This window comes from Neltuma alba, unplaced genomic scaffold, assembly GCF_004799145.2.
Source record: "Neltuma alba isolate B1F8T4 unplaced genomic scaffold, ASM479914v2 tig00012663_pilon, whole genome shotgun sequence".
NCBI classification, from domain to species: Eukaryota; Viridiplantae; Streptophyta; class Magnoliopsida; order Fabales; family Fabaceae; genus Neltuma; species Neltuma alba.
Window position 1 is genome coordinate 172,273 of NW_021637096.1, and position 22,650 is coordinate 194,922.

The window sequence follows — 22,650 nt, forward strand, 5'->3', positions numbered from 1 at the left end:
GAAAAAGTGACGAAGAGAAGCATAACTTTTTTCCCCCTTAGCTTAATACTCTTGCTTTGACTTTAACTATATTTTCACCTTGAGGATAAGCGGGAGAAAAGGAAAAGGCTATACTTGGGCACGTCAAAGGTTAAAAAAAAAAAAATGGTAGCATGTGTACTCCAATAGGCTGTATCATTAATTTATACAAAATATTGGACCAGGTACTGTAAAGCCACACATGTATCAAGTACTGCTACGATAGGGTAAAGAAAAGATTAGGTTTTACAAATATACTCTGACAAAAGAACAAATGTTCCATTTACGTGGGGATCAAAAGCTTGGCATCAGAGCGCAATATCCATGAAAAGCAGAAGCTGTGGGCATAAGTAGATACACGGTTCAGCTTAAAGAAGGAATAACTTTGACTGCAAAAGAGCAGAGAGATATTGGAGTCCTAAAATGAAATTCACTGAGAGACCATATGATATCAGTGGGAAAAAAGAAAGCATATATAGTGTGATACAAAGTGGAAGGAAGCAGGCCTAGAGAAGGCTGGCCACATACCCCACAAAAGAGAAAGAAGAAAAAAGAAGTGCAAAAACAGCTTTATGGGGAATAAGGATGAGAATTGCATGATTGAACTCACTCCACTGATGAGCTCTGATCTTACTCTGCTATATATACTTCCCCATCTAATTGTTACTATTTGATCCTTTTGGTACGTATACATCTACAGTTAATTTTGAATCTTTAATATTCAGAGATGATTCCTTTTACGTGAGAGTGGGGAGAGATTAGATAAAGAAGAAAAAGGGAGATTAAAGGAAGGAGAGAATGAGTGTGAAAGGACATGCATGGGCTGGATATAGCGGTGGGAGAGGTGGTGGAAATAATTATGGTAACAATAATAATAATAATCATAATAAGAATGGATTGCAAAAGATGGTTATAATGATGAGCGAAACGTATTCACTTTCCTCTTTGTCATCACTTTCTAAGGCATGATTAGAATAAAGCTCATCCATATTCAATCTTCTTCAACTCTCTCCCTTCTCACCCTCATGCATGTTTGCCAACGCTATCATTCCCCAGTAGATTCTTTTTTTTTTTTTTTAAAAGGAAGGCTTTCCAACAGTAGATTTAAATCTTGGTTCCCAGGTATTCTCAGTACTCTATGGTCCCGTTTGGTAGGGAGCATTGAAAATGAGGGATTGAGATTGGGATTGCAATTGAAAAAAATCATTAAAATAATACTTGAGTAATTGTTTGTTATATGGGATTAGACATTAAGTTTGTTATATGGGATTAGACAAACTCATAAGGTGGGATTGGAGTACCACTTCCCCCCATGGTATTCTCCAATCCCACATACATGGCTTTGGCTAATCTCATATATCAAACAATTTCTTATACTAATACTCTCTTAATAGATTTTTTCAATTATAATCTCAATCCCAATCCCTCATTTTCAATGCTCCCTACCAAACGTACCTATATGATAGAAAGAGGAACAGTTGAGTTGAGTTAGCAACCATTACTTTTATATTGAGTACCAACCAGATGTATAACTAAGCATACATATTAATTTAAATGAGATAGCCAGGAAGGAAAAAAAATCCAAATTAACATAAGCTGTATTTAATCTTTAACCAAATTCGCTTCTGTTCAACACGTACATCTTTTATGGTGGCGTAAATGTTACGATATGCAATTCTCTCAAGCGAAAAAGTCCACATATTTTGAATCGGCTCCAATATCTGGCACGGTACAGAGGCATGAATTGAAGATTTATTTATGCTTAATTTTTTGTTTTTGGCCTGAAAAAACACAAGAATATAATTTTATGCTTGATTCAAGTTAATCTATTCGTTGGGCTGAACCGCGGTTGAGAAAACAATTTGGTTGTAATATGGGCATCAAAATACTAATGGGCTACATTCTACCTTAACCATAATGACAAACTTGAGCCCATGTAATTGATTGGGCTTTCTCTTTCGGACACTTTTACTTCTGACTCCCCACTTCGATCCAAGGTCCAGAGCAAAGTTGGGTGATCAAATGAAAACAACAATAAAAAACTACCGAGGGTAGGTTGAATATATTTACATTAACATTTTAAAATTCCCAAAAAAAATCATAAATTAATAAGTTTTATCATGAGATTAAAAAGAATCGATGCTGTTCAAACTTTTCATTAAAAATATCTTAATAATATTTTTAAAATTTAAAATTATTTCCTGTAAATACCTTTAGTTAGAATTATAAATTGTTTTCTTATTAAATTGGGCGACGCCTGAGGGTTAAGGACATGGGCTCAAGGCAGGCGACAAACGTAGTCAAACACCTTCGAGTTTAACAATTAAATTGTCATGAAAATCTTGGATCCACAAACAGGTATTAGTTGGTGCAGTCAACAATAATATGACTCATCATCCTTGGATGAGATCAATATTAAAGTGCTAAGAGAATTGTCATGAAATAAGTAAGAAGTACTCCTCCGGTCTAATTATAGACCCAACTTATTTGAGGAGATTAAGGAAGTAAGTTAAGTTGGTTATTTATAATAATAAGTGTTGTCATTCCTAAAATATCCTTGCTAATTAAGTATATTGGCTAAAACTATCATTATTAGAAGATTATCTTGGGAAAAAATGCATAAATATAAGAGACAAAATGGATTGGGTCTTATAATTAGGACCAAATAAAAAGTCAAATTGGGTCTTATAATAAGGACCGAAGGAGTATAATTTCTTAAAAGTTTCAATAATAACATAGTAGTTTGCAATAACAAATTCCAAAATAGTAAAATACAACTATTCACCTGTTATTAAGACTTAATGACTTGACATTCAATTTAGTCTTAAACATAACATTTCAATCTACTTTGTCTCTAATCTTTATCTATTTTGTCTTCAAATAATCTTTATAATAGTTACATATGTTAAAGAGTTATATGTATGATTAATTCAAATACACATGATTAATAATTGTACTTAGAAAAATATCTATTTATTACAAATAACTAATTTATTTAATTTTCTCAAATTAGTTAGCTAAATTTTGTGTTAAGGATCAAAAATAGTATTTATTGAAGTGAGAAATAATAAATCCCACCTCCACAATAACTTCAAGAAATACTATCCCTAGTTCTTAATATAAAAACTAGTTTACTAATTTGAGTAGATTAAAAAAAAAGTTAAATTAGTTATTTATAATAAATACGTATTATCTCCCCTAAAACACTATTACTGTCATGTGTATAAGTTAAAATTATCATTTAATTTTTTTTACAAAAAAATTATTATTTAATATGTGCAATTACTATAAAAACTATTTTGAAAAAAATAAATAAATATAAAAACAAAATGAATTAAAATTTTATATTTAGGATTAAAATTAATATTAAAATAATTTTTATATTGAGAGTAGAAGTAATAATTGTTTTGCTGTCTTGCTATTGAAATTCTTTAGCTCCTTTCCAAGAATTAAAAAGTGAGCATTGTCCGCACAATACAGATTTTGCAGAGGCTACAACAAGGCAAGAGAAATATCTTACAAGATGTCACGCGCACAAGGCGCAATTAGAGCAGCGTGCTTAGGATTACAAGCATAGTAAAACAATAATCAGTAACAACACATAGGGCGTACTTTTTTTGATATAAAATTAGGAATTTCGGATGCAGATATGCAATTACATGTAGACCTCCATGCCCATAAATTTAGATGATTGACAGAGAGGACAAAAACTAAGCCTACTTTCACAATCTTTGCAGAGGCAGAGATGCTTGCATGGTAATAGAAGCATGCTCACTTCATTCACTCTACACGCCTTGCATTTCATCATCTCGTTGTTGTCCTTTGACAGCAGCTGAAAATCAATGGATCCGCCATGGCAGTACGAAGCTGTATCATCAACCTCACTGTCTCCACATCCTTCTTTACCATCTCTGCTTTGAAGCTGCACTTGTTGAAGACTATACTTGAGAGAAGCAACCATGTTCTCGTTGTATTTGGATCGCTGTTGCCACGCGCCTACTTCGAATCTCAACTGCTCCGTGCGCTCCTCCAGTTCTTTGTTCCTCTTATTCATGACTTCCACCTTGGCTTCTCCCTCCCTAATTTTGTCAAGTACTTTTCCTTCAACAATTGATATACTCTCAAGTTGCGTTGCCTCAACCTTCTCTAGTATACTTTGCCGCATTTGCTCACCCTATTGCAATGCACAGAAATTTCATTAGACCTGTCTTTTTACACACAGTTCTCTACTCCTACAAGGATGCCAATGAATCTCAGGGCAGCAGGGCAAGGCAATTGATACAAAGTTGCTTGATCAAATTTCTGAGGACTCACGCAATTCTCATATAACTGATTTCATGATTGCTAGCCTGAAAGTAATAGATGAGGAAAGGGAACTATACTCACAAGTACTCAAGTTAGAAATCCAGAATCCTACATGCGCTAGAGATACTAGCTATATATATCACAAATACGCATCACTTTCTTCTTGCAGCCAAATGAATACCTCACTAATTATGCGACTTTCTAGAGGCCGTTGTGGGGGCACTAAATTATTGTTGCACTAGCGGGATGTTTAAATGAGACTTTCTAGAGAAAATTCACCATCCTTCCGAGTTTCAACCAAAGTGATAAACCACAAAAATGAGAAGAGGAGTAAGGTCTTGCATGTAAATTAATAGAGCCCATATCAAAGATCTTGATGCCCAGCCATGTGTTAGACATTTGGTTAAACCTCTGACATGTAAAACTAGACGGTGTTTACCATGAGCATCAAACCAAATATCAAGCATGTATAGACACATTTACAAACTCAGTAAAACTGATAAACTCATTTTAAAGGGAAACACACAAGAACTCACCAAGAAATTATAGCACTTCTATTTACCTTCTTTTTAGTCAGAACATACATTGGGAACAACCCAGCAGATACCGAAATATAAGTATCTCAGGGTATTCACAGATAGTATGGTATGTAGGCGGTGGCCACAAAAAAGTATGCAGCAATGATGGACTTTTAACTGGAGATTCTGACCTTATAAAACAAGCAAAGATGAAAAGGCAAGCTAAACAACCATAAATTGTACTAACCTGCACTTTGAGAAACCTATCAATCTCCACATCCTGTTGCTGCAACTCCTGATCAATGTCGTCACCAACAAGTGACAATAAAGCCGAGTCTCCCGTGGAAGCCAAGCGGGCATTATCAAATGACAAGCCCAATCCAGTGGAAACAGATGGTGGCTGCAGAAAATCTACCGAAGAAATCTGAGAATTGTTCTCGAGAAAGTCCTGTTCTTTTAGTCTTTTCCTCTCGGGTTCCAAATCGTAATTCCATTGCACATCAGCTCCCCCGTCGCTGCCGTCAGCAGCAGGGACTGGTCCCGGTGCGAACCCAGCAACGTGAACTAAACGAGCACAAGAAACCCATTAATTAAGGCAAAAATTCAACATATGAACCAAAAATGATGTAGCAATGAACAATTGGGGATGACGGGACGCGAGAAAGTCGAAGAATCAAAAGAACAGCATTCTGAACTTGCAGTTCAATTGCTCAAGTTGCAACGAGTGTTATGAAACCTAGTCGTGCTCGTTTCTTAATTTCTTTCTTTTCAAGGCAACGCGTATGCATGCGATGGTTCTTCCATCAGGCCGAGAAGCATATAAAACAAATCAAACAAAGGATTAAAATAAAAATGGAAAGCCAAAGATGAATACTTTACATACAAGGAGGAACATAAGGAGGATGCTGGGGATGGGACCGATCTTGCATCTGAGCGGGGTTGTAGTAAGCGACCGGCCGCGACATCTGACCATCGAATGTTTGCAAATTTCTGGTGAAAGGTTAGGGGGAACAATTAGAAACGAGACAGAATAGGAACCCAAAATAGGAAAAAGTGAAGTAAAAGAGTGGAAGATGGGGAATTGCTTTGTGTATCGGGTAAAAAAAAAGGGACAGGGAATTGCCTTGTTTAGCAGCTTCAATTACCTGAAAGATTGCAACTGGTTGGAGCGAGCCATGGATGTGCAGAGAGGGAAGGAGGAGCCCCTCCCCTTGGAAAGACGAGTTGCCCCCGGGGGATAAATTCTTTCGGAACTATCTTCTAGCTGTCCCCGCTACTTTCACAAATCGTCCAAATAAGCACATACGCATAAAAATAAGATATCCTCCCCGGATTCACAGAAAACACGCAGAATGATCTAAATCAAACTGGCGAATCTAGCCCTCCTGGTTCATACTAATGCTTGATGCCTACGTGGAGGCTTGAAGTTCGATTGCTGATGCTGGAATTGTGTTTTTTTTCCCCCAAAAGATCTAAATGGAATATGCGAGAGAATGGGATAAAGAAATTGTTGAAGTTGAGCTTTAACAAATTTACACTTTTTCATAATAAATTTACAAAATAAAATGAAACCAAATTCAAACTTGATGGGTGATACTAACGAGCAAGGGATGAAAGTTAGATACCCCACTCATAGCCCATGGCCAATTTATGTGTTCATGTTTGCGTTTGTGTTCCCATCGCAAGCATATTGTGAAGTTTGGTACTTCCGGGCGACGGACACCGGTATATTTGGTTGGACGAAGGCTGGAATTATTGCTCGCCAGCAATGAAGCCGAATGGAACAAGTGACTGTGCACTAAATTCGTTAGATCTGAGCCATTTATTTAATTTATTTAAAATAAAATAAAGATACTCTCTTAACTATTTTTTAAAGCATAATTTTTATTTAAAAACAATTAATTAAAAAATAAAATCTGAATAATCCTAATGAGGACTGAAAGTCTGAAACTGTTCTAAGCTGAATTAGCAATAGAAGCCACTCTGTGCCGCACGCATCTTCTTTTGCTGGCGCGTGTTCGGTGAAAATCGAGGCCGATTCCACTCCTCCTCCCTTTATACTTCCCAATCGAACAAGATCATTGAATCTGTCCGAGCAAGGCCACCCTTGAACATTTTCCATGACCACCATTTAGTTGCCAAATCGGATCTTTATTTGAATATTTTTGGGGCCGGAGATAATATTTGAACTTAAAGTGCAGCCTTTTCTTATTTCAGGGGTCAAAATATTGATTGGATTAAAGTGGAGTCCCGTTGACCATTCGCACCACCAAATCTGAAAGATTATCACGCTCTCCAAGCCTATCGTATTATTCATATTTTGTTTCATAAAAAACTTAAAAATAAACAAAACGTGAAAAGAGAAGGGAAAATATATGTGGATTGGAAGAATAACAAAATAACACTCCTCCGGTCCTTAATATAAGACCCAATTCTTGAGTTGGTTTTGGTCCTAAATATAAGACCCATTTCTTATATTTATCAATTTTCTCTAAACTATCCCTATGGATACTCTCTCAACCATAATCAAATAAAAGAGGGAGATTGATATTAAGAAAGATGATTATAGTGTTTTAGGAAAAATGTGTCACTTTTTTTATAATTAACTAACTAACCTAACTTTCTTAATCTTATCAAATTAGTTAAATAGGTCTTATATTAAAGACCAGAGGAGTACTAATTTATTTAATTGAACTACTAATTTTATCTCTCACAAAATAGATGGCAGAGAAATGAGAATTGTGGCCATATGACTTGCATCCCATTAATAGTTTTTCACGATTATACTGGGGCAGAGAATTAGGCCTATTTCATATCATTCGGGGTCATATCCAATCTTGCTTTTTTAACCGGGCCCATTCACGTGAGACTGAGAGGCGGCGAACATTGTTCTCAACTAGGTAAGAAACGGTTCATACATAATCCTAGTCCCATCCTCACAGGCTTTGCCTCCTATTATACCGCTTTTAAAGCGGCGCTTTAAAAAAAAAAATCACAGGACATCCATGGATGGATCTTTTACTTTTAAGATTTTTTTCCCCTGGGAAATTGGGCTGCACGTTAAAGGTATAAGGCGGTTTACTTGGGAGTTTGGAAGAAATATAGCACTGTTTATTATCCTGGAATGGATTGCGCGCCAAGCACGCAAGCAAATTTCGATCCCCCAGTTCCAAGCATAGGTTAGAATTGTGGGCACTTAAACACCTCTCATCGAAATCTATCACTTAACCCTTTATTAGTACTCTGCTAGCTTAGCCTAACCTCCCTTCCTAATCGCACGTAATTAACAAGCGTACACTGTTCTAGAAATTCAACAGCTGGAATCGCTTTTCCTTGGGCAGCACACTTTTCCAACTCTTTTTTTTTTTTTTTAAATATATGAACTACTTGGCTGAAGGGTAAACATATCATTATTCCATTATTACGCAATCAGCATTGACAAAAGCACAAAAGCACAAAAGCCATAATGAAGCGTCCTGATAACGCTGAGATTGAATAAATTATTTCTTTCTTTCACATTGACATTACACAAACTCAAATCCAGCGGAGTCCTCCTCCTCATGTTTGCCACTCATAGAATATCCTCATCTTTGCCGCATTCGTGTTAAAACCCAAAAATAAAAAAACAACAACAAAACCAAAAAGTCGAGAAACGTGTTCGCATCCTGGCCTAATGTTAGGCTGGATCCTCATTTCTTCTGATTCCCTGCTCAACCAAAGAACCGACAAAAGAAAGAGGTTTCGTGATTCCCGGGCTGCTTTCTGATTCGGCATCAATCGTATGTGCAGGATTTCTTGAGGGACACCGGCCTATTCATCTTCTTGGGATCCAAAGTTATGTAACACGCAATCTTCTTGTAGAATTTGGGCTTCACCAACTTCCCGAGCACGTAGGCCCTCGATCGAACCACGAAGTTCAATCTCAACTGTACTGGTACCGTGGGCACGCCCGTTGAGCTGCTCAGGCTCGCACCACTCCCATACAGAGGAATCTTGTTCCCCATCACTACCACGCTCATCGTCCTTTGACTTTTTCTCGACTGATAAAACTTATGCATCTGCAATATCCCTCATGGTAAACTGGGTCAGAAAAGAGAAGGTGATTATGGGTCACACGCTAATAAAGCAATGACTCTGGGATGGGTTCTTACAATCCCGGAAGCGATCCGGATTTCCGAATAGGATAAATCCAGAGGCGTTGATGTGACGTGGACCCCAAAAAAGGTGCCGGTGTTGCGATACTTGAATTTGACGGTGGAGTTCATGGTGATCATATCGGTGGCAACGCCTGTGGAATCGGAACCTGCCTGAACCCTGACGTGATCGAATTTGATGCTCTGCAAAACGGATAAGCGAACGAACGAACGAATTAGCCCAATTCAGGAAAGAGGAAGTGGGAAATGAGAAAGGGGGAGGGGAGAGGAACCTTCATGGTGATTTTGGGCTTCATAGGCTTGCTGGCACCCCAGAGAACCAGAGCGAAGAAAGAGAAGAGAAGGACGAAGCCGAGAATGAAAGCGAGATAGTAACAGCGACGGGGAAGAGCGTTGTTGTGATGGTCTTCAATGTCAAGAAGGCCTTCTTCCTCGATGGCGTGGGGTTCCTTCCAGGGCTTGAGAGACTTACGAGGGATCTTGCGGGATCCGGAGAACCTGCTGGAGGAAGATTGGCGGGAGTGACGATCAAGGGAGGAGTGGGAATGAGGGGGAGATCCCATGGGACTGAGCACAGGCGTGGAATGAAAAGAGTTGGTGGTCTTCTCGCCATCGTGGGAGTCCCTTGAAGGGCTCTGCACGTAGTAAACAGGCCGACGAGGGGATCTAGTCGGAGACGAAGCGGACAGGCTCGTCGCCTCCGAGTCTGTCTTGGCGTGCATTATATTCTTCAATCACCTCACCACAGCTTGTTCCTCTTCACCTTTCCGGAACAGATGAAGCCGCCCGCACTGACACTAGTGGGGCAACGAGTCCAACTGCAAATAGAAAATGGAAAACGCAGTGCGCTTATTATTTCTTAATGAGAAAGAGAGCCATTATACTTTACCAAAACGACACGACACAGACACATGGGGTACATCATGGAACAGAGGGCGGGGTGGCCCAAAAAAAAAAAAAACTAGTAAGACAGAAAATGGGAAAACGGTGACGTCTGGGGGATTGCCAATGGGGGAGCAGTTGAAGGAAGAAACAAGGAAGCCAATGCGCATCACCGACAGTCAAATTACAGTTGTCACTGAACCCAAAAACCAATCTAATGGTTGCTGTTGTGAATACCAAACCCCTTGAATATACAGCAAGCAGTGGGACACAAACACGTGTACAATGCCATGTGCTCTGCCATTAATTTTAACGAGATTGTGTTTACCACAAAGTTGCTGCCTGCTGAATTGACCTTGCTTGATCTTGATCTGATGGGCGCCATTTTTAATTCGAGGAGCTGATTACGCCGATGCCGTGCCGTGTGTCCCATTGTAAGAGACGATAGTGTTGAATTGGGTATGTTGGTCTGAATCAGACCCCATGGTGACAATTTTAAACAACGCACATATTTGTCAATTACTAAGTTTTTTTTTATAAATAAATTGTGGCCAAAGTCAATTACGAAGTTACTGGGGCTGGCAATGCACGCAAAACAAGGTTAGCCCGCTGTGAGCCAATACTCATAGCCTCACCAGCTATTTCTTGCTTTTCCTTCATTTTGATTTGTTAAAGTTTTAATCTCCATAAGAAAACTTCTATTGAATTTGATGGAGTAAAAGAACAAAAATAACGTTAGTTGTTGTGATTCAGGCGGCTACACATTCCAATTGACATGGAGGATATATTCAAATAAATATTCAATGTAGTCGGCCAGACGAAAGTATCGCCCCACGTCATAATCTCATCGCCAAGCACCATGTTGTTTGTTTTGGGCAGAGCCCGTTCAGTTTGGGAGGTAGATTTGATGGGCTAATTTTGTTGACCCACTTCTTTTTGGGCTGTTTTACATAACAAAGCCCGCCCTTTTCATTGAACTGAACAGACTAGCCATTTTTTTCAAAAAAGGAGATTTGGCCCAATTGATGGCTCTAATCATGACATCCAGTTCTGTGTGGCGTCTTCGATAATGGAGAGTCCAACTGCACTACAAATGGATTTGAAAAAAAACAATTTTTTTCCCACAACTACTTTTCTACTCGACATGACATCTCAACGCACGGAGTCGTGGGACATTTTTATAGGGTTCTTCTCGCATATTTTTTTTAATTACTAGATTCTACACTTTAAAAATTAAAAATTAAACTATTTTTTAACAAATAAGATACCAAAATGTCACTAATTTTATGTAGAATTTAATGCTGAAAAGAATCACAAAAGAAAAAAATATCTGGGAAGAGCTCCACAGTTAAAGGGCAGCAAGGAGCAGCACCCAAGAGGTAGCAGGGGTTGCTGACGCCCCATCTCGAGTCATGCTGCAAAACAGGCTGTGGAATTACAATCCCCCTTGTCTTAATATTTTTTAGTATTTTTCATCGCGCATATACCAAAACAAAAATTTGGAATCTTACGAATCAACATACATAACAAGCTACGACTTTGAATTGTACATTGAGTGGCTTGTATATGTTACGTATGAAAATAAAGAATTTAAGCAGTAGATCGACCAAAAGCCACATGTTCACAGACAGAAATTAGCATATATTTTTTCCAAGTAAAAATAAGGAAGATTGTATTATGCTCTCAGCTGAAGTTTAGGGACGAGCACTCGATATTTGAACTCGGCCACCCTATCATGAACGATAAGCAAACAGTTGATACTGAAAATCATTGGCCGTAGCCTTCGCAAGAACCATTTCTTGAAATACAAGAGTTTTCCCGGTTGTTCCCGTGCAGTGACAGAGCCTTGCGATGCATGCATGGGATTTCCTTGCTGTAAGAGCCTTCAATTTTTTCTATGCTTTGGGCTGCCAACTAATAAAAAGCAACTCTGGGGAAATGGGTACTGCTACTTGTTGACCACTGACCTGCTCCAAGAATCCCTAAAACACACGACTTGGACTGGAAAAGAAGTATTTTATTGAATAACAACTGAGAAAAGAATTACACCTGGGCCAACAACGGACCCAATATTTATATACAATGCGCAGCTCTATGACCCTAAACTAAAGGGCTCACAAGAATGGGCCACTAATGGGCTTACAGAAACGAAATACAACAAGCACCCAACAATTACAAATAAACTCATTCAAATATTTCTAACACTACTCCTCATTACTAATCTAAGAAGAGAGCATTATTGGTGGCTCACATTAGAATGGAGGGGGAAAAAAGTTCACTACTCCTTACATTATAATTAAAGAAATGCCGGGCCATATATATACATATATAGTGTCAAGTGTCTACACTTGCCCCTTTCTCTTCCCAATTAAACATATATATAAATAAGATGCAAACGATACAATGGTCTCGTAAATGATGGGTGCTTTATAACCCCATATTCATGTAAAGCCAGGATGCATGTGTCTTGTTCATAGATCCTGATGCTCTCATGCATCATATTCTTCGTCTTTTCTACGTTTATTTGCTCAACTTTTCGACCTTCCATGCTGCTCCTCGCTTCTCACTTCATCCGTGCATGCATTCTGCTGTTCCAATTTCACTTTTGCCTAGCTATCAGTAATGATTCTCTAAAACCCGCTTGTTATGTTTGCCCCTTTAATGACCTCGTGGGTCAAAATAAACGAGTTAAATCAAAACTCAAGCCCGTTGGAAGTGACATTTTCTTTTGGCCAATTGTTAAAAGTGACGTTAAAATATCCTCTTCACGAGTAGAATATAATCACGAACAGAATCGAGTGAATTAATTTTATATATATTCTTATATTTTGTCTCATTTCTCTTTTATTCGGGAGATCTGTATAACTGTAAATACGATCATATATGGTTGATTGAATTAAGACTTACACACACACACGCATATATATGTTATATTCTATGAATTCACGCGCAGGACTAAATAATATTAGCACTAGTATCGCAATGATATTATTATTCATAACACACGCTAACTGATTTATACTTTTTACAAAAAAGCAGTTTTTTTAGGTGGGTGACATTCTCGGTTTTGAGCTGAGACTTGTGATCAGAATAGGGCTCCGAACCGAGTGCGACTCGTCTGACCAAACAAGCTGACCAAAAGCTACCTTGGCCTTCATGACTTCAGGGCCTTCTATTATCAGCTTGTAGCTTAATTTATCATTCTTCTTTGCAAAGACCAAGAAGTCGGGGATGATGCTGACATTAAACCCTTCTACGGGTGTTATCGAATTTTGGTAGACAGCAGGTCCCTCTCCAACGTTGGTGACAGTTCTGTGAAATTCTCTGACCGTCGAGGCCGAAGAATCGTTGGAATTGAAGAATGCAATAAAAGAGGGGTAGTTCAGGTCCAAGGAAGGGCTGGAACAATTAAAAGAAGAGGATCTGGTGATGGCCTTGATGTTCTGTTTAGTGTAGTTTAGCCCACACAGAAGATTCACATAATCTTCAGTTCCTGCGTCGTAAACGAGACCAGGGTCGAGTGCTTTATTGGGGCTGATATGGCCTGCTCCCATGGCCAAGGGAGAGGCTGCCTTGAATCCGTTCCCAACGTCTCTGATTAATCCCAGGCTGTTGTCGACCAAGTCCGATGATGTCATTATGGCAGATCGAATGGCGGCGGGGCTCCAATCAGGATGTGCTCCCTTTATGAGAGCTGCCACTCCCGCCACATGCGGGCACGCCATGGATGTTCCTGTCGCCAAGTTGAATTTGCTGGACAAGCTCTGGGACTTCACTCTAGCTACCGGGACATTTGTAGGCCATGCGGCTAAGATTGAGGTTCCAGGAGCTGTGACATCAGGCTTTAGGAGGTAAGGGCAGTTTTGGGATGGCCCTCTTGAGCTGTAACTGTCCACACTCGGTGCTCGTGTCTTACCCACAGTTGTGATCTTGAAAGACAGCCGGCTTACTTTCGGCGACTTACTATTGTTGATATAGTCCTTCAAAATTTCTCCATTTTCTGGACTCACGGAGATTGTCGGGACATTGCTGTACTGTAGGACGAGTATTGCGTCTGTGCTATTTGTTATGAAGACACCCCCCAACACTTCTGCTTTTTCTAGATTCATGATTTGATCGAACAGGTACCTATTCTGATAAGTGTCTTCACATACAACTATGCTGCTCCTCACTTTGATAAGTTTCTTCAAATTGTCACAATGTCCCATAAAAACCAGTGGGAGCTGGGTTGCGGAGAAGTTCCCTACGTAGAGGGACAAGCCAGTGACTGAAACTTGATTGCCAAGAGTTAGAACGCCATGAAATTCACGGTCCAGAGTGGAAGCAGCCACAGTTGTGACCCATGGCGTTCCGTTGTGCAAAGTTCGAAGACTCGGTCCTTCGTTCCCGGCTGATGCAGACACAAAAACGCCCTTCTCCGTGGCCGCAAATGCAGCTATGGCGACGGGGTCTTCGTACATTGGTTTCTCATTGAAGCCAAACGACAGGGAAAGAACATCTACCCCATCTGCCACGGCACTATCCATAGCGGCTATTATATCAGATTCGAGGGTTCCCTCTTCCCAAAAGGCTTTGTACATAGCCACTCGAGCCCGCTGAGCCATGCCTGTCATCGAACCAGCGGCATAGCCAAAGTAAGATGCATCCTTAACTTCCCTGCCAGCCGCGGTGCTTGAGGTGTGAGTTCCGTGACCTTCAGTATCACGAGCCGAATTCATGGATATTGTCACGTTGGGATGCTGGGCCCGTAGCCCTTTGTTGAAGAAACGAGCTCCGATGAGTTTTTTGTTGCACATGGACGGATCGAACTGGGTTCCATTCTCACACTTGCCTTTCCATCTTGAGGGTATGTCGGACATGCCTTTATCCAAAAAGCTTTGAGATTCCGGCCAGACCCCAGAGTCCACCAAGCCAACGATGATATCTTTACCATAGTCGGACGCAGGCCAGGCGCCGGAGAGCGGGTTGAGGCGAAGGAACCGGGGGGAATGAGTGGTGTCAAGTTTGACGGGCGATTCGGGGTAGGAAGAAACATAACCGGGGGAGTTTTTCAGGGCCCGAAGCTCAGAAGGGGACAACCTCGCACTAAAGCCATTCATGACATGGGAATAGCTATAGATGAGCTTTGAAGAAGGAGAAGTAGAGTCGGAAACAGCAGAGGCAAGTGTGGCCAGGTACCAGTCATGATGGGTGGAGAAGGCTTCGGGCATGGCCGATAAGTCCATATGGACGATATAATTCTCCGACGACGACTGAGCCAGCGATCCCCCCAAGTACGACAATATGGTGGTACAAAACATGCACAGATGCAGACCTGCACGCGAAGTCATGGCTAATCGAGTAGCTCTGAATTATCTGAACACTCAAGTGCGTGCTGAATCAATATGGGGAGTCGTGTATATATATAGTGGGTGTGGGTGAGTGAAGCCCAAAGCAGTCCTTGCTGGCCACACATGTTTTACAGTGTGTGTGTGTGTGTGTGTGTGTGTGTGTGGGTCCATATAATTACTTATTGGAGGTATAATTTAGGAAAAAGAGAGTAATACACATAATCAGGAGGTGCTCTTAAAATAGGATTAGCATGGTTGATTGAAGCAAATGAGGAAAAGGTCACGAACACAGCACCGCAAGTAATGACAGAATGACAGCTGAGAATGGCAAAAGATGAGGCTAAAGAAGGAGGGAGAGCATGAGAAGTGAGACTGAAATGGCAGAGCAACGGCCGGGAAAGGAGGAGCAAAATGGGGTGATTTCACGTTTTAAAATGATAATCACGACAAAACTGGACCGTAACCTTGCCCACTTGCTCCCTATGCGTTACGACGTTCTGTTTCTTTCGAGGTGGTAAGATTTATCATGTGCCTTCCTTCTATGGTTCTACCTGAATTATGTGCATCTTTCTCTTTTATGCCTTTTTGCTTCAAAATATGCACTTATATCCTTTGTGAACCATCTTTCACGTTATCATCTAAATAAGTAAATATCCCTGTTCTTCTTTAGCTGCAGAGATCCGTAGGTAGTTTTTTTATTTTTTTTAAACAAAATGTAATACTTCCCGAATCCTTAATATAAGACATATTTAACTAATTTGATTAATTTAAAAAGTTAGGCAAGTTAGTTAATTATAAAAATATGACATGTTTTTCCTAAAATATCATAATCATCTTTTTTAATATTCTCTCTCCCTCACTTACTTGATTATGGTTGAGAGAGTATTAAGAGGGGTAATTTAGAAAAAAAATAATAAATATGATAAACAGGTACAAAAATTGACTTAACATTAAGTCTTATATTAAAGACCGGAGGAGTAGTATAATTTATCGTTTACGAATAAAATTATACGCTTCTCACGTCTTAATTATAGAAAGCACACTTATGTTTTGATTTGATAACATAGCCATGAATAAGATAATGTAAGAAGTTAATCATACATACAATTTATATTCACGGTTGATTCTTATTTTTCTCCTCGTTCTTGATATGAACTCATTTGAGATGAACTAAGCGAAGAAATCAAACCCGTCACGGAAATGATCACCCTCACTTGCCATAAGTTACAAAAAGTTTTGTGAAATTCATAATAAAAGGCCCCGAGGCTTAGGGGTGTTTAGAAACGCTGAAAATAATAAGAAAAACTGCTCACAAGAGCCTCCAATTTTTAAAATAATCGATCGAGTACTGAATTCAGAAGTGGCGATTTTAAACTTTTCTACGGCAAGTATTTCAAGATGTTAAATTGAGGAGCCATCTTGAAATTGAGTGTAGACTTTCGTTAGTGACACTTCCTAGATATCCCGTGAGAATGAAATCTGAGGTGAGGTGTTGATTGAGTCAGAGATCCTTCGTTGCCGTACAAATTTCATGTGGGCCAGTACCCTGGGCCCTGCCATGCTCTTCGCCGTCTCTCTTAATTGTCTTGGGCTCCTGGCCTTCTATTTCTTTGGATGGTTACGTGATTTGTTGTGCCTTGGGGCGAGTTATAGGTTGGTTTTGTCTTCCCCCGTAAAAAAACCAGTAGTGCGTGACAAGCGAGGCCTATCTAGTATTGGGCTCTTATAGGGGAACGAAATATCTATAAATCTCAGCCAAGCAATGCTAGTTCCGACTAAAGGCGTGTTTGGATTAGTGGTTGAGAAGTAATTTTTTTTTCAATTTGACTTTTACAGAAGTCAGATTGGAGAAAAGCAGCTTTTTTGAGCTTATTATATAAGTCTGTTTTAGTGACAGAAGTCAGATAGCCCCACCGCAGATCCAAACATGTAAAACCACAGTCACCTTAAAAGCCAGACTGGGACGCACATTTGAGGGTCCAAACGTGGTCCCAAACGGACCCTAAGTCTCTGGCTATGTAATAAATTAAAGTTTGACTTCTCACTAAGAGAGGTATTTATAATTAGTACCTGATAATGTCTCAAATTTTAAAAAATAGAGGTAAATAAATCAATTTCGGGGAATAAAATTCACTTGTTGCTTCAAATTACTTGTATGAGCTCACAGAAAATGCAGTGCAGCCAAGTACACGTTCACCAGTTCTTCCCTAGATCCACAATATTCCACCACGCTTGCCAACAAAAATCCATACAATAGACATGACCGGATTCTCTGCTCTGCTCATTTTTTTCATTCTCTTATCCTAATTCAGACTGTCTGATTTATAGTTAATGATCCAAATCTAACTTTTCCTTTTACAAGTCGGAAAAGATTTTTTTTTTCAACCTGTTAGTAATTTTTTTACGAAACATCTAGTCTAAACCGCTCTGTCCATATCTACAGTGGGGAACGGAGAAGATTTGTGGTATAGCAGAGTGAACTACTCAAAAAAAAAAAAAAGTGGTCCTGAATTAATTTGAGAACATAATAAAATAATCACAATGACGATTAAAATTTGAAAACAGAGAGAGCCGATCCAAGTGCTAGTTGTCCCCAATTGCTGCTATGCGCGGACAAATTCTTTGTTGGCTAGGGATAACTCTGAAGTCCCTACCCCCCATAAATTCCAGCACAGCATAGCTTGATAAAATGAACAGAAACAAATGGGGACCCCCAAATATAGGCAAGAAAAATAATGCATGGCATGTCAATATTTAATTGGCTGCGTATATGGCAGAAATCATTTTCACTGAAGTCGAACGCTTTGTAAGATTGGGATGGAATATTTAATCTAACCAAATCGTCTGTTTAAATTCCAAAGGGGCATCATTTCAACCTCCTGCTTGGGGCTCCCATTATGCTATTGGTCATTCTTTCCAAGTTTCCAACAGTCAAGTTGTTCTTCTCCCTAACTCAATGATCACTTGGTCACATTGGTCGTTCTTTGGTTCCTCATATTTCAGGTCAATTATCGCCATTGGTTCAGTGAACATCTGGTTAGTCTTTTTGTTTGTCCTGAAGAACATTTTGTTGGGCTTATTGTTTCCTTATGGCATTTTTTTTTTAATGACAAATCAGCAAGGTCACATCATCCACTATGGACTTTGTCCTCAGGAACTGTTGCAAAAACTTATGAACCACGAATGTGAGTCCATCCAAAACCTATTAGGAATAGCTTCCAATGCCTGTGAATGCCAAAACAAATGGCCTGTAACTTGACCAGTTGATTGAGAAAATCTTGAACCATGTACCTACTTTTTCCCAAATATTTTAAATATTCCCCCAGCCACCAGCAATGATTCTTTTGCAGAAATAAAAATTGCATTCCATGAGCCACTGGTTTAGGATTATTTTTTTTGGGTTTACCAATAACAGAAAAAGAAATTTTTGTTGTCGAGCCACAGTACAGCAATGCTTTTTCTTGCCATTTCCAATCGCAGTCTGAGGTTATTCCTTGCTATAATTATTAATAATTATTCCTTTCTTCATTATTAATTATCTTTTGCTTTCTAATTTTTTTGGCCCCGACAGTAACCTACCAGTATTCATTTTATCTGCCGCTCCCCATCTCTTGAAATAGAATTTTGATAAATGGAAAGCTGCATTTTTTTTTTTTTAATGTATCCATTAAGTGCTTGGTTGGAACGAGGGAGGAATCCTTCAAAAGTAATTTTTTAATCATGATTTACGAGATCAAAATCATAATTTATAAAATACGAGATAAATATTAAAAAAATAATTTTGTCTCAAATTATATGAATAAGTGTTTTTGGACCCAATCATGATGCCAAATAAGCACTAAGACTAAATCTACCCTTACAGTTTAGCCTGGGCCCTTGCGATTCCAAGCGTCTTTGCGGACAAAATCATGTTTATTGACCAAAAAGACAAAAAGTACAATCATGTTTGAAGACTTAACATTGCAAAACTTGACGACATGTCTTGAATAGGCGTGGGACCAAAGCTTTTTATAAACATAACTGCGCAACCAACAACATAAAGTGTACTAGTATAGCAGGAACTTTAATCAAGAGAATTTGTGTCATTAAAATTAATACACGAGCACATCGCTTTTATGGGATACGATGTCCCAGCAGAATTAGTATCATAAGAAGAGGTGTCTATGGCGCTGTACTTCTATCTGATAATCATTCATTAATAATCAGGCATGTATTAAAGAGGCCGCTCTGCAGCTTAGCCCTTTACAGTCAAGATATTATCACTAACCTTTGAATAAACAATCTACCATGATAACAATATATTTAGCTTATCAAATCATTTCTAAGAAGTCATGAAATCTTATTCTTCTTTCTTGCAAGGGACTAAGTAATCGCCATTGAACATCAAATAGCAGCATACGTATCTTTAGAAGCTCATATTGCAAAAACAAAAGAATACATTTCAAGTGAATGTTGGCTTTGATGACACACTCGTACCAATCAAAGTAAATAACATGTCTAATAAGATTAAAAGAATTCTTCCCTCTACAATATTTAGACAACACATTAGAGAACCGGAATATCTTGAGATACAAGTTAATACCAGAAGGCAAATAAGCATTCCTGCAGAATCTACAAAAAAAACCAGGCAAGCATACACGAATAATACATACAGGAGAGTAAATGATGTTCGTGTCATCTCTATATTTGGCGTCAATTCACCTTGTTGTCTTGTGAATCAGCTCCAGAAAGGCTACTGGTCTTCGGTTTCTTGGTTTCTGCTTATGGACTTGCTAGTTTGGACACTACTTTCATATCCACTACTTTCACCTGATTCACATATTTGCTTATCCTTCAACCCATCTCTCGTGCTCATCCGCTGGGAGCGTCCGTTTTCCCTTCCGGTTCTTCGGTCCTAAAAGAGTTACAATTGACAATCAAAGTGACGCCTGAACAGAGGAAGAGAGCATGGCGCACTGCAATAATGATCTAAATTTGTCTGTTTGGGAGACATAAGACACTGTTCTTTTAAGGAAGAAAACAACAAGATTAACAAGTCATAACAATTTGTTTGTGGACAAGAAAAGATCCGTGATGCAGAAAAGTTCTTGGTAAGGCATGCTTCATACCTAAAATGTAGCAGAGATGTAGATGGAAATGAGAAATTTACAGACTTACATCTCGAAAAGGGAACTCATCAGCTTCAAGCATATGTATAATATGGCCCATCTTTGGCCTTTTCTGGGCATTTGGATCCACACATCTCAGAGCTACTAATAAAGCACGCTTCAGTGCCCTTGAAGAAGGCTTCTCAGGTAGCCTAGGATCAAGCGCCGCCTCTGCATTCCGGTTAGCAACCATGGACTTCAGCCACTCAACCAGGTTCACCTACAAGATTGAATCCTCAATTATTACCAGAAATAGCACATTTGAGGGTGGAGTATGCTTGAAATGACCTCGTGACATGATACTCGTATAAAATCACCAGACAACCTCTCCAGGAGGCCGGCTGTAATCGACCGGGTTTCTTCCAGAAATTATCTCCATGATAAGCACACCAAAGCTGTACACATCACTTCTTTCGTTTAACATGCCAGTACTGGCATATTCTGGAGCTACATACCTGTGAAACAGACCAAGTCACCTGTCCAGTGAGGTCCAGGTCACCACTGTTAAAAACAATGTTTTAATATTTTTTCTAAGAAGAAATCAAACTGACCCGAATGTTCCCATCACACGTGTTGTTACATAACTTCTCTCTGATCCCAAGAGCTTTGCAAGGCCAAAATCAGAGACTTTTGGATTCCATTGCTTATCGAGCAATATGTTGCTTGACTTGATATCACGGTGAACCACCTTAGGTTCGAGTCCCTCGTGAAGGTATGTCAACCTACATATTCCCCCGTCGTCAATTTGCAATCACGTTAAACAAGAAATAATGTTGGAGAAAAAGAGAAATTCACGGAAATGCATACCCTTTAGCTGTTCCAAGTATTATATTCATGCGAATATCCCATGTCAGAGGGCTAGAAGGCCCAAGGTCCCCGTGAAGCCACTGTTCTAGGTTTCCATTGTTCACATACTCGTACACAAGCATCCTGCAATATTTTTAGTACATTCAGGTGAAATTTGGCGCAAAATGTTTAGGCATCCAGCGCAGTAGTTTGAAAGTCTTAACAACTATAAAGGGAAATCAAAGATGTAAATAATGAACAATGAAAAACATACCGATGGGCTCCTTCAACACAATATCCAAGTAACCTCACCAAATTCTTGTGCCGAACACGTCCAATTGCTTCAACTTCTACCTTAAATTCCTTTTCAGCTTGTCCCCTACAACATCAGTGCGCAAACCATTTAATGGAAGATGGAGTCCATAACAACTTATACCATATGACAAAGAAGATTACAATCAAGTACGGCTTACCTGTTGTTCAGCAAATTCTTAATCGCAACTTTGGTATCATCCTCCAACACCCCCGCGATAAACAATTCCGTAGCCGCCTTCACCTACGACGTTCTCGTCCGCAAACCCGTTGGTAGAGACCTCGAGCTCTCTGAGAGTGTACCAATGGCCCCACCCAAATGCGAAACCTCAGGCACAGAAATTGAACCCTGGTCACCACTTCCATGCGATGAACCACCACCCTTCTCAGGATACGAAATCCGGTGATCTTTACCAATCTCTATGTGAATTCTTTGGCTACCATCCCCCTGCTGCTGAACGAGCATGGCTTGGGCCCCATCCGCCTTAGCCTCTGCTTCTGGATACGAGTCGGACTTTCCATGGCTTGGGTCACCCGAAGGGTCAATCCTGATTTCCTGGATCTCCTTAGAGACATTCGGAATGGTAGGATTGTGTGAAGAGTTGTGGTTGGAGGAATTGTTGTTGCGCTTGGTGAACCAGAGAGATATGAGAAACAGAACAATAACTAGCTGCTCCTACGCAAATGCCCAGCACAACCCACAATCGTAACCCAAAAATTGAGGTGTGCGTCGAAAGCTGATCGTTCAGAAACACATAGTTCGTCATTGCTCTCTCCTCTTCCTTCCTCTCAACAGGGATTTAATTTAATTGGCTAACACAGTCGCAGGCATGTTGATAGAATCAGGCCGCTAAAGAGGCAGAGGAAGAAGAAGGTACAGCAAGATGTTAGAAGGACGGAGAGTGGGTGTGGCAGTGGAACGAAGTGGGGTTTAGACAGAGAAGGAATGGAGCTGGCATGATGGGACTTGTATAATAGACGAAGGAAATTTCCACTATGAAGTGTTTTACTATTTTCTCGGTGAGGCCCCTTCCCTTCTGTGTGTTCCAAAACGATGTTCTGATTTATTCCCAGAAAGTAAGGATAGTTGCACTTAGCGTCTCAGCAGCATCAAAACCCTGTCTGCTTCTAATTTCATGTTTGGGTCAGAAGTAACTGTGTAAAGAGATAGATACGCCGTATTAGGGGATTGTCTAAA

At 39.6% G+C, this 22,650-nt stretch overlaps 3 protein-coding genes, 2 long non-coding RNA genes and 1 pseudogene across 5 annotated transcripts; 2 read left to right on the forward strand and 4 right to left on the reverse strand.

Annotated features, from left to right (window-relative positions):
• The first annotated feature begins 951 nt into the window (after nt 1–951).
• On the forward strand, nt 952–9,315 carry LOC114729682 (uncharacterized). The gene is made up of 3 exons (XR_003738762.1): nt 952–965; nt 4,367–4,373; nt 9,236–9,315. It is a non-coding gene; the product is annotated as an uncharacterized LOC114729682 (long non-coding RNA).
• On the reverse strand, nt 3,500–6,392 carry LOC114729680 (probable BOI-related E3 ubiquitin-protein ligase 2). The gene is made up of 4 exons (XM_028916717.1): nt 5,987–6,392; nt 5,725–5,831; nt 5,089–5,405; nt 3,500–4,192 (listed from the first exon to the last, which is right to left on the reverse strand). Exons 1-4 carry the CDS (start codon nt 6,016–6,018, stop codon nt 3,674–3,676), a joined length of 975 nt encoding a protein of 324 aa, XP_028772550.1. The 5' UTR covers nt 6,019–6,392; the 3' UTR covers nt 3,500–3,673.
• Nucleotides 8,288–10,048, reverse strand: LOC114729681 (uncharacterized). Its single transcript, XM_028916718.1, has 3 exons — nt 9,268–10,048; nt 8,993–9,178; nt 8,288–8,899 (listed from the first exon to the last, which is right to left on the reverse strand). Exons 1-3 carry the CDS (start codon nt 9,715–9,717, stop codon nt 8,615–8,617), a joined length of 921 nt encoding a protein of 306 aa, XP_028772551.1. The 5' UTR covers nt 9,718–10,048; the 3' UTR covers nt 8,288–8,614.
• Nucleotides 10,049–10,256: 208 nt separating this feature from the next.
• Nucleotides 10,257–10,912, forward strand: LOC114729683 (uncharacterized). Its single transcript, XR_003738763.1, has 2 exons — nt 10,257–10,477; nt 10,631–10,912. It is a non-coding gene; the product is annotated as an uncharacterized LOC114729683 (long non-coding RNA).
• A 2,009-nt stretch (nt 10,913–12,921) lies between these two features.
• On the reverse strand, nt 12,922–15,207 carry LOC114729673 (subtilisin-like protease SBT1.9). Its single transcript, XM_028916711.1, has one exon. The coding sequence runs from the start codon at nt 15,205–15,207 to the stop codon at nt 12,922–12,924; it is 2,286 nt and encodes a 761-aa protein (XP_028772544.1).
• Nucleotides 15,208–19,763: 4,556 nt separating this feature from the next.
• LOC114729670 (probable serine/threonine-protein kinase At1g01540) lies at nt 19,764–22,437 on the reverse strand (annotated as a pseudogene).
• Between the last annotated feature and the right edge of the window lie 213 nt (nt 22,438–22,650).

What these genes read in the sequence shown, in the direction of transcription:
- LOC114729680 (XM_028916717.1), bottom strand. Translation starts at nt 6,018, where the DNA reads ATGGCTCGCTCCAACCAGTTGCAATCTTTCAG. An exon ending in AACCAGTTGCAATCTTTCAG is followed by an intron (nt 5,832 to 5,986) that starts GTAATTGAAGCT and finishes ACCTTTCACCAG; the next exon opens with AAATTTGCAAACATTCGATG. An exon ending in TCCTCCTTATGTTCCTCCTT is followed by an intron (nt 5,406 to 5,724) that starts GTATGTAAAGTA and finishes GTGCTCGTTTAG; the next exon opens with TTCACGTTGCTGGGTTCGCA.
- LOC114729681 (XM_028916718.1), bottom strand. Translation starts at nt 9,717, where the DNA reads ATGCACGCCAAGACAGACTCGGAGGCGACGAGCCTGTCCGCTTCGTCT. An exon ending in AGCCCAAAATCACCATGAAG is followed by an intron (nt 9,179 to 9,267) that starts GTTCCTCTCCCC and finishes TCCGTTTTGCAG; the next exon opens with AGCATCAAATTCGATCACGT. An exon ending in TCCGGATCGCTTCCGGGATT is followed by an intron (nt 8,900 to 8,992) that starts GTAAGAACCCAT and finishes GGGATATTGCAG; the next exon opens with ATGCATAAGTTTTATCAGTC.
- LOC114729673 (XM_028916711.1), bottom strand. Translation starts at nt 15,207, where the DNA reads ATGACTTCGCGTGCAGGTCTGCATCTGTGCATGTTTTGTACCACCATA.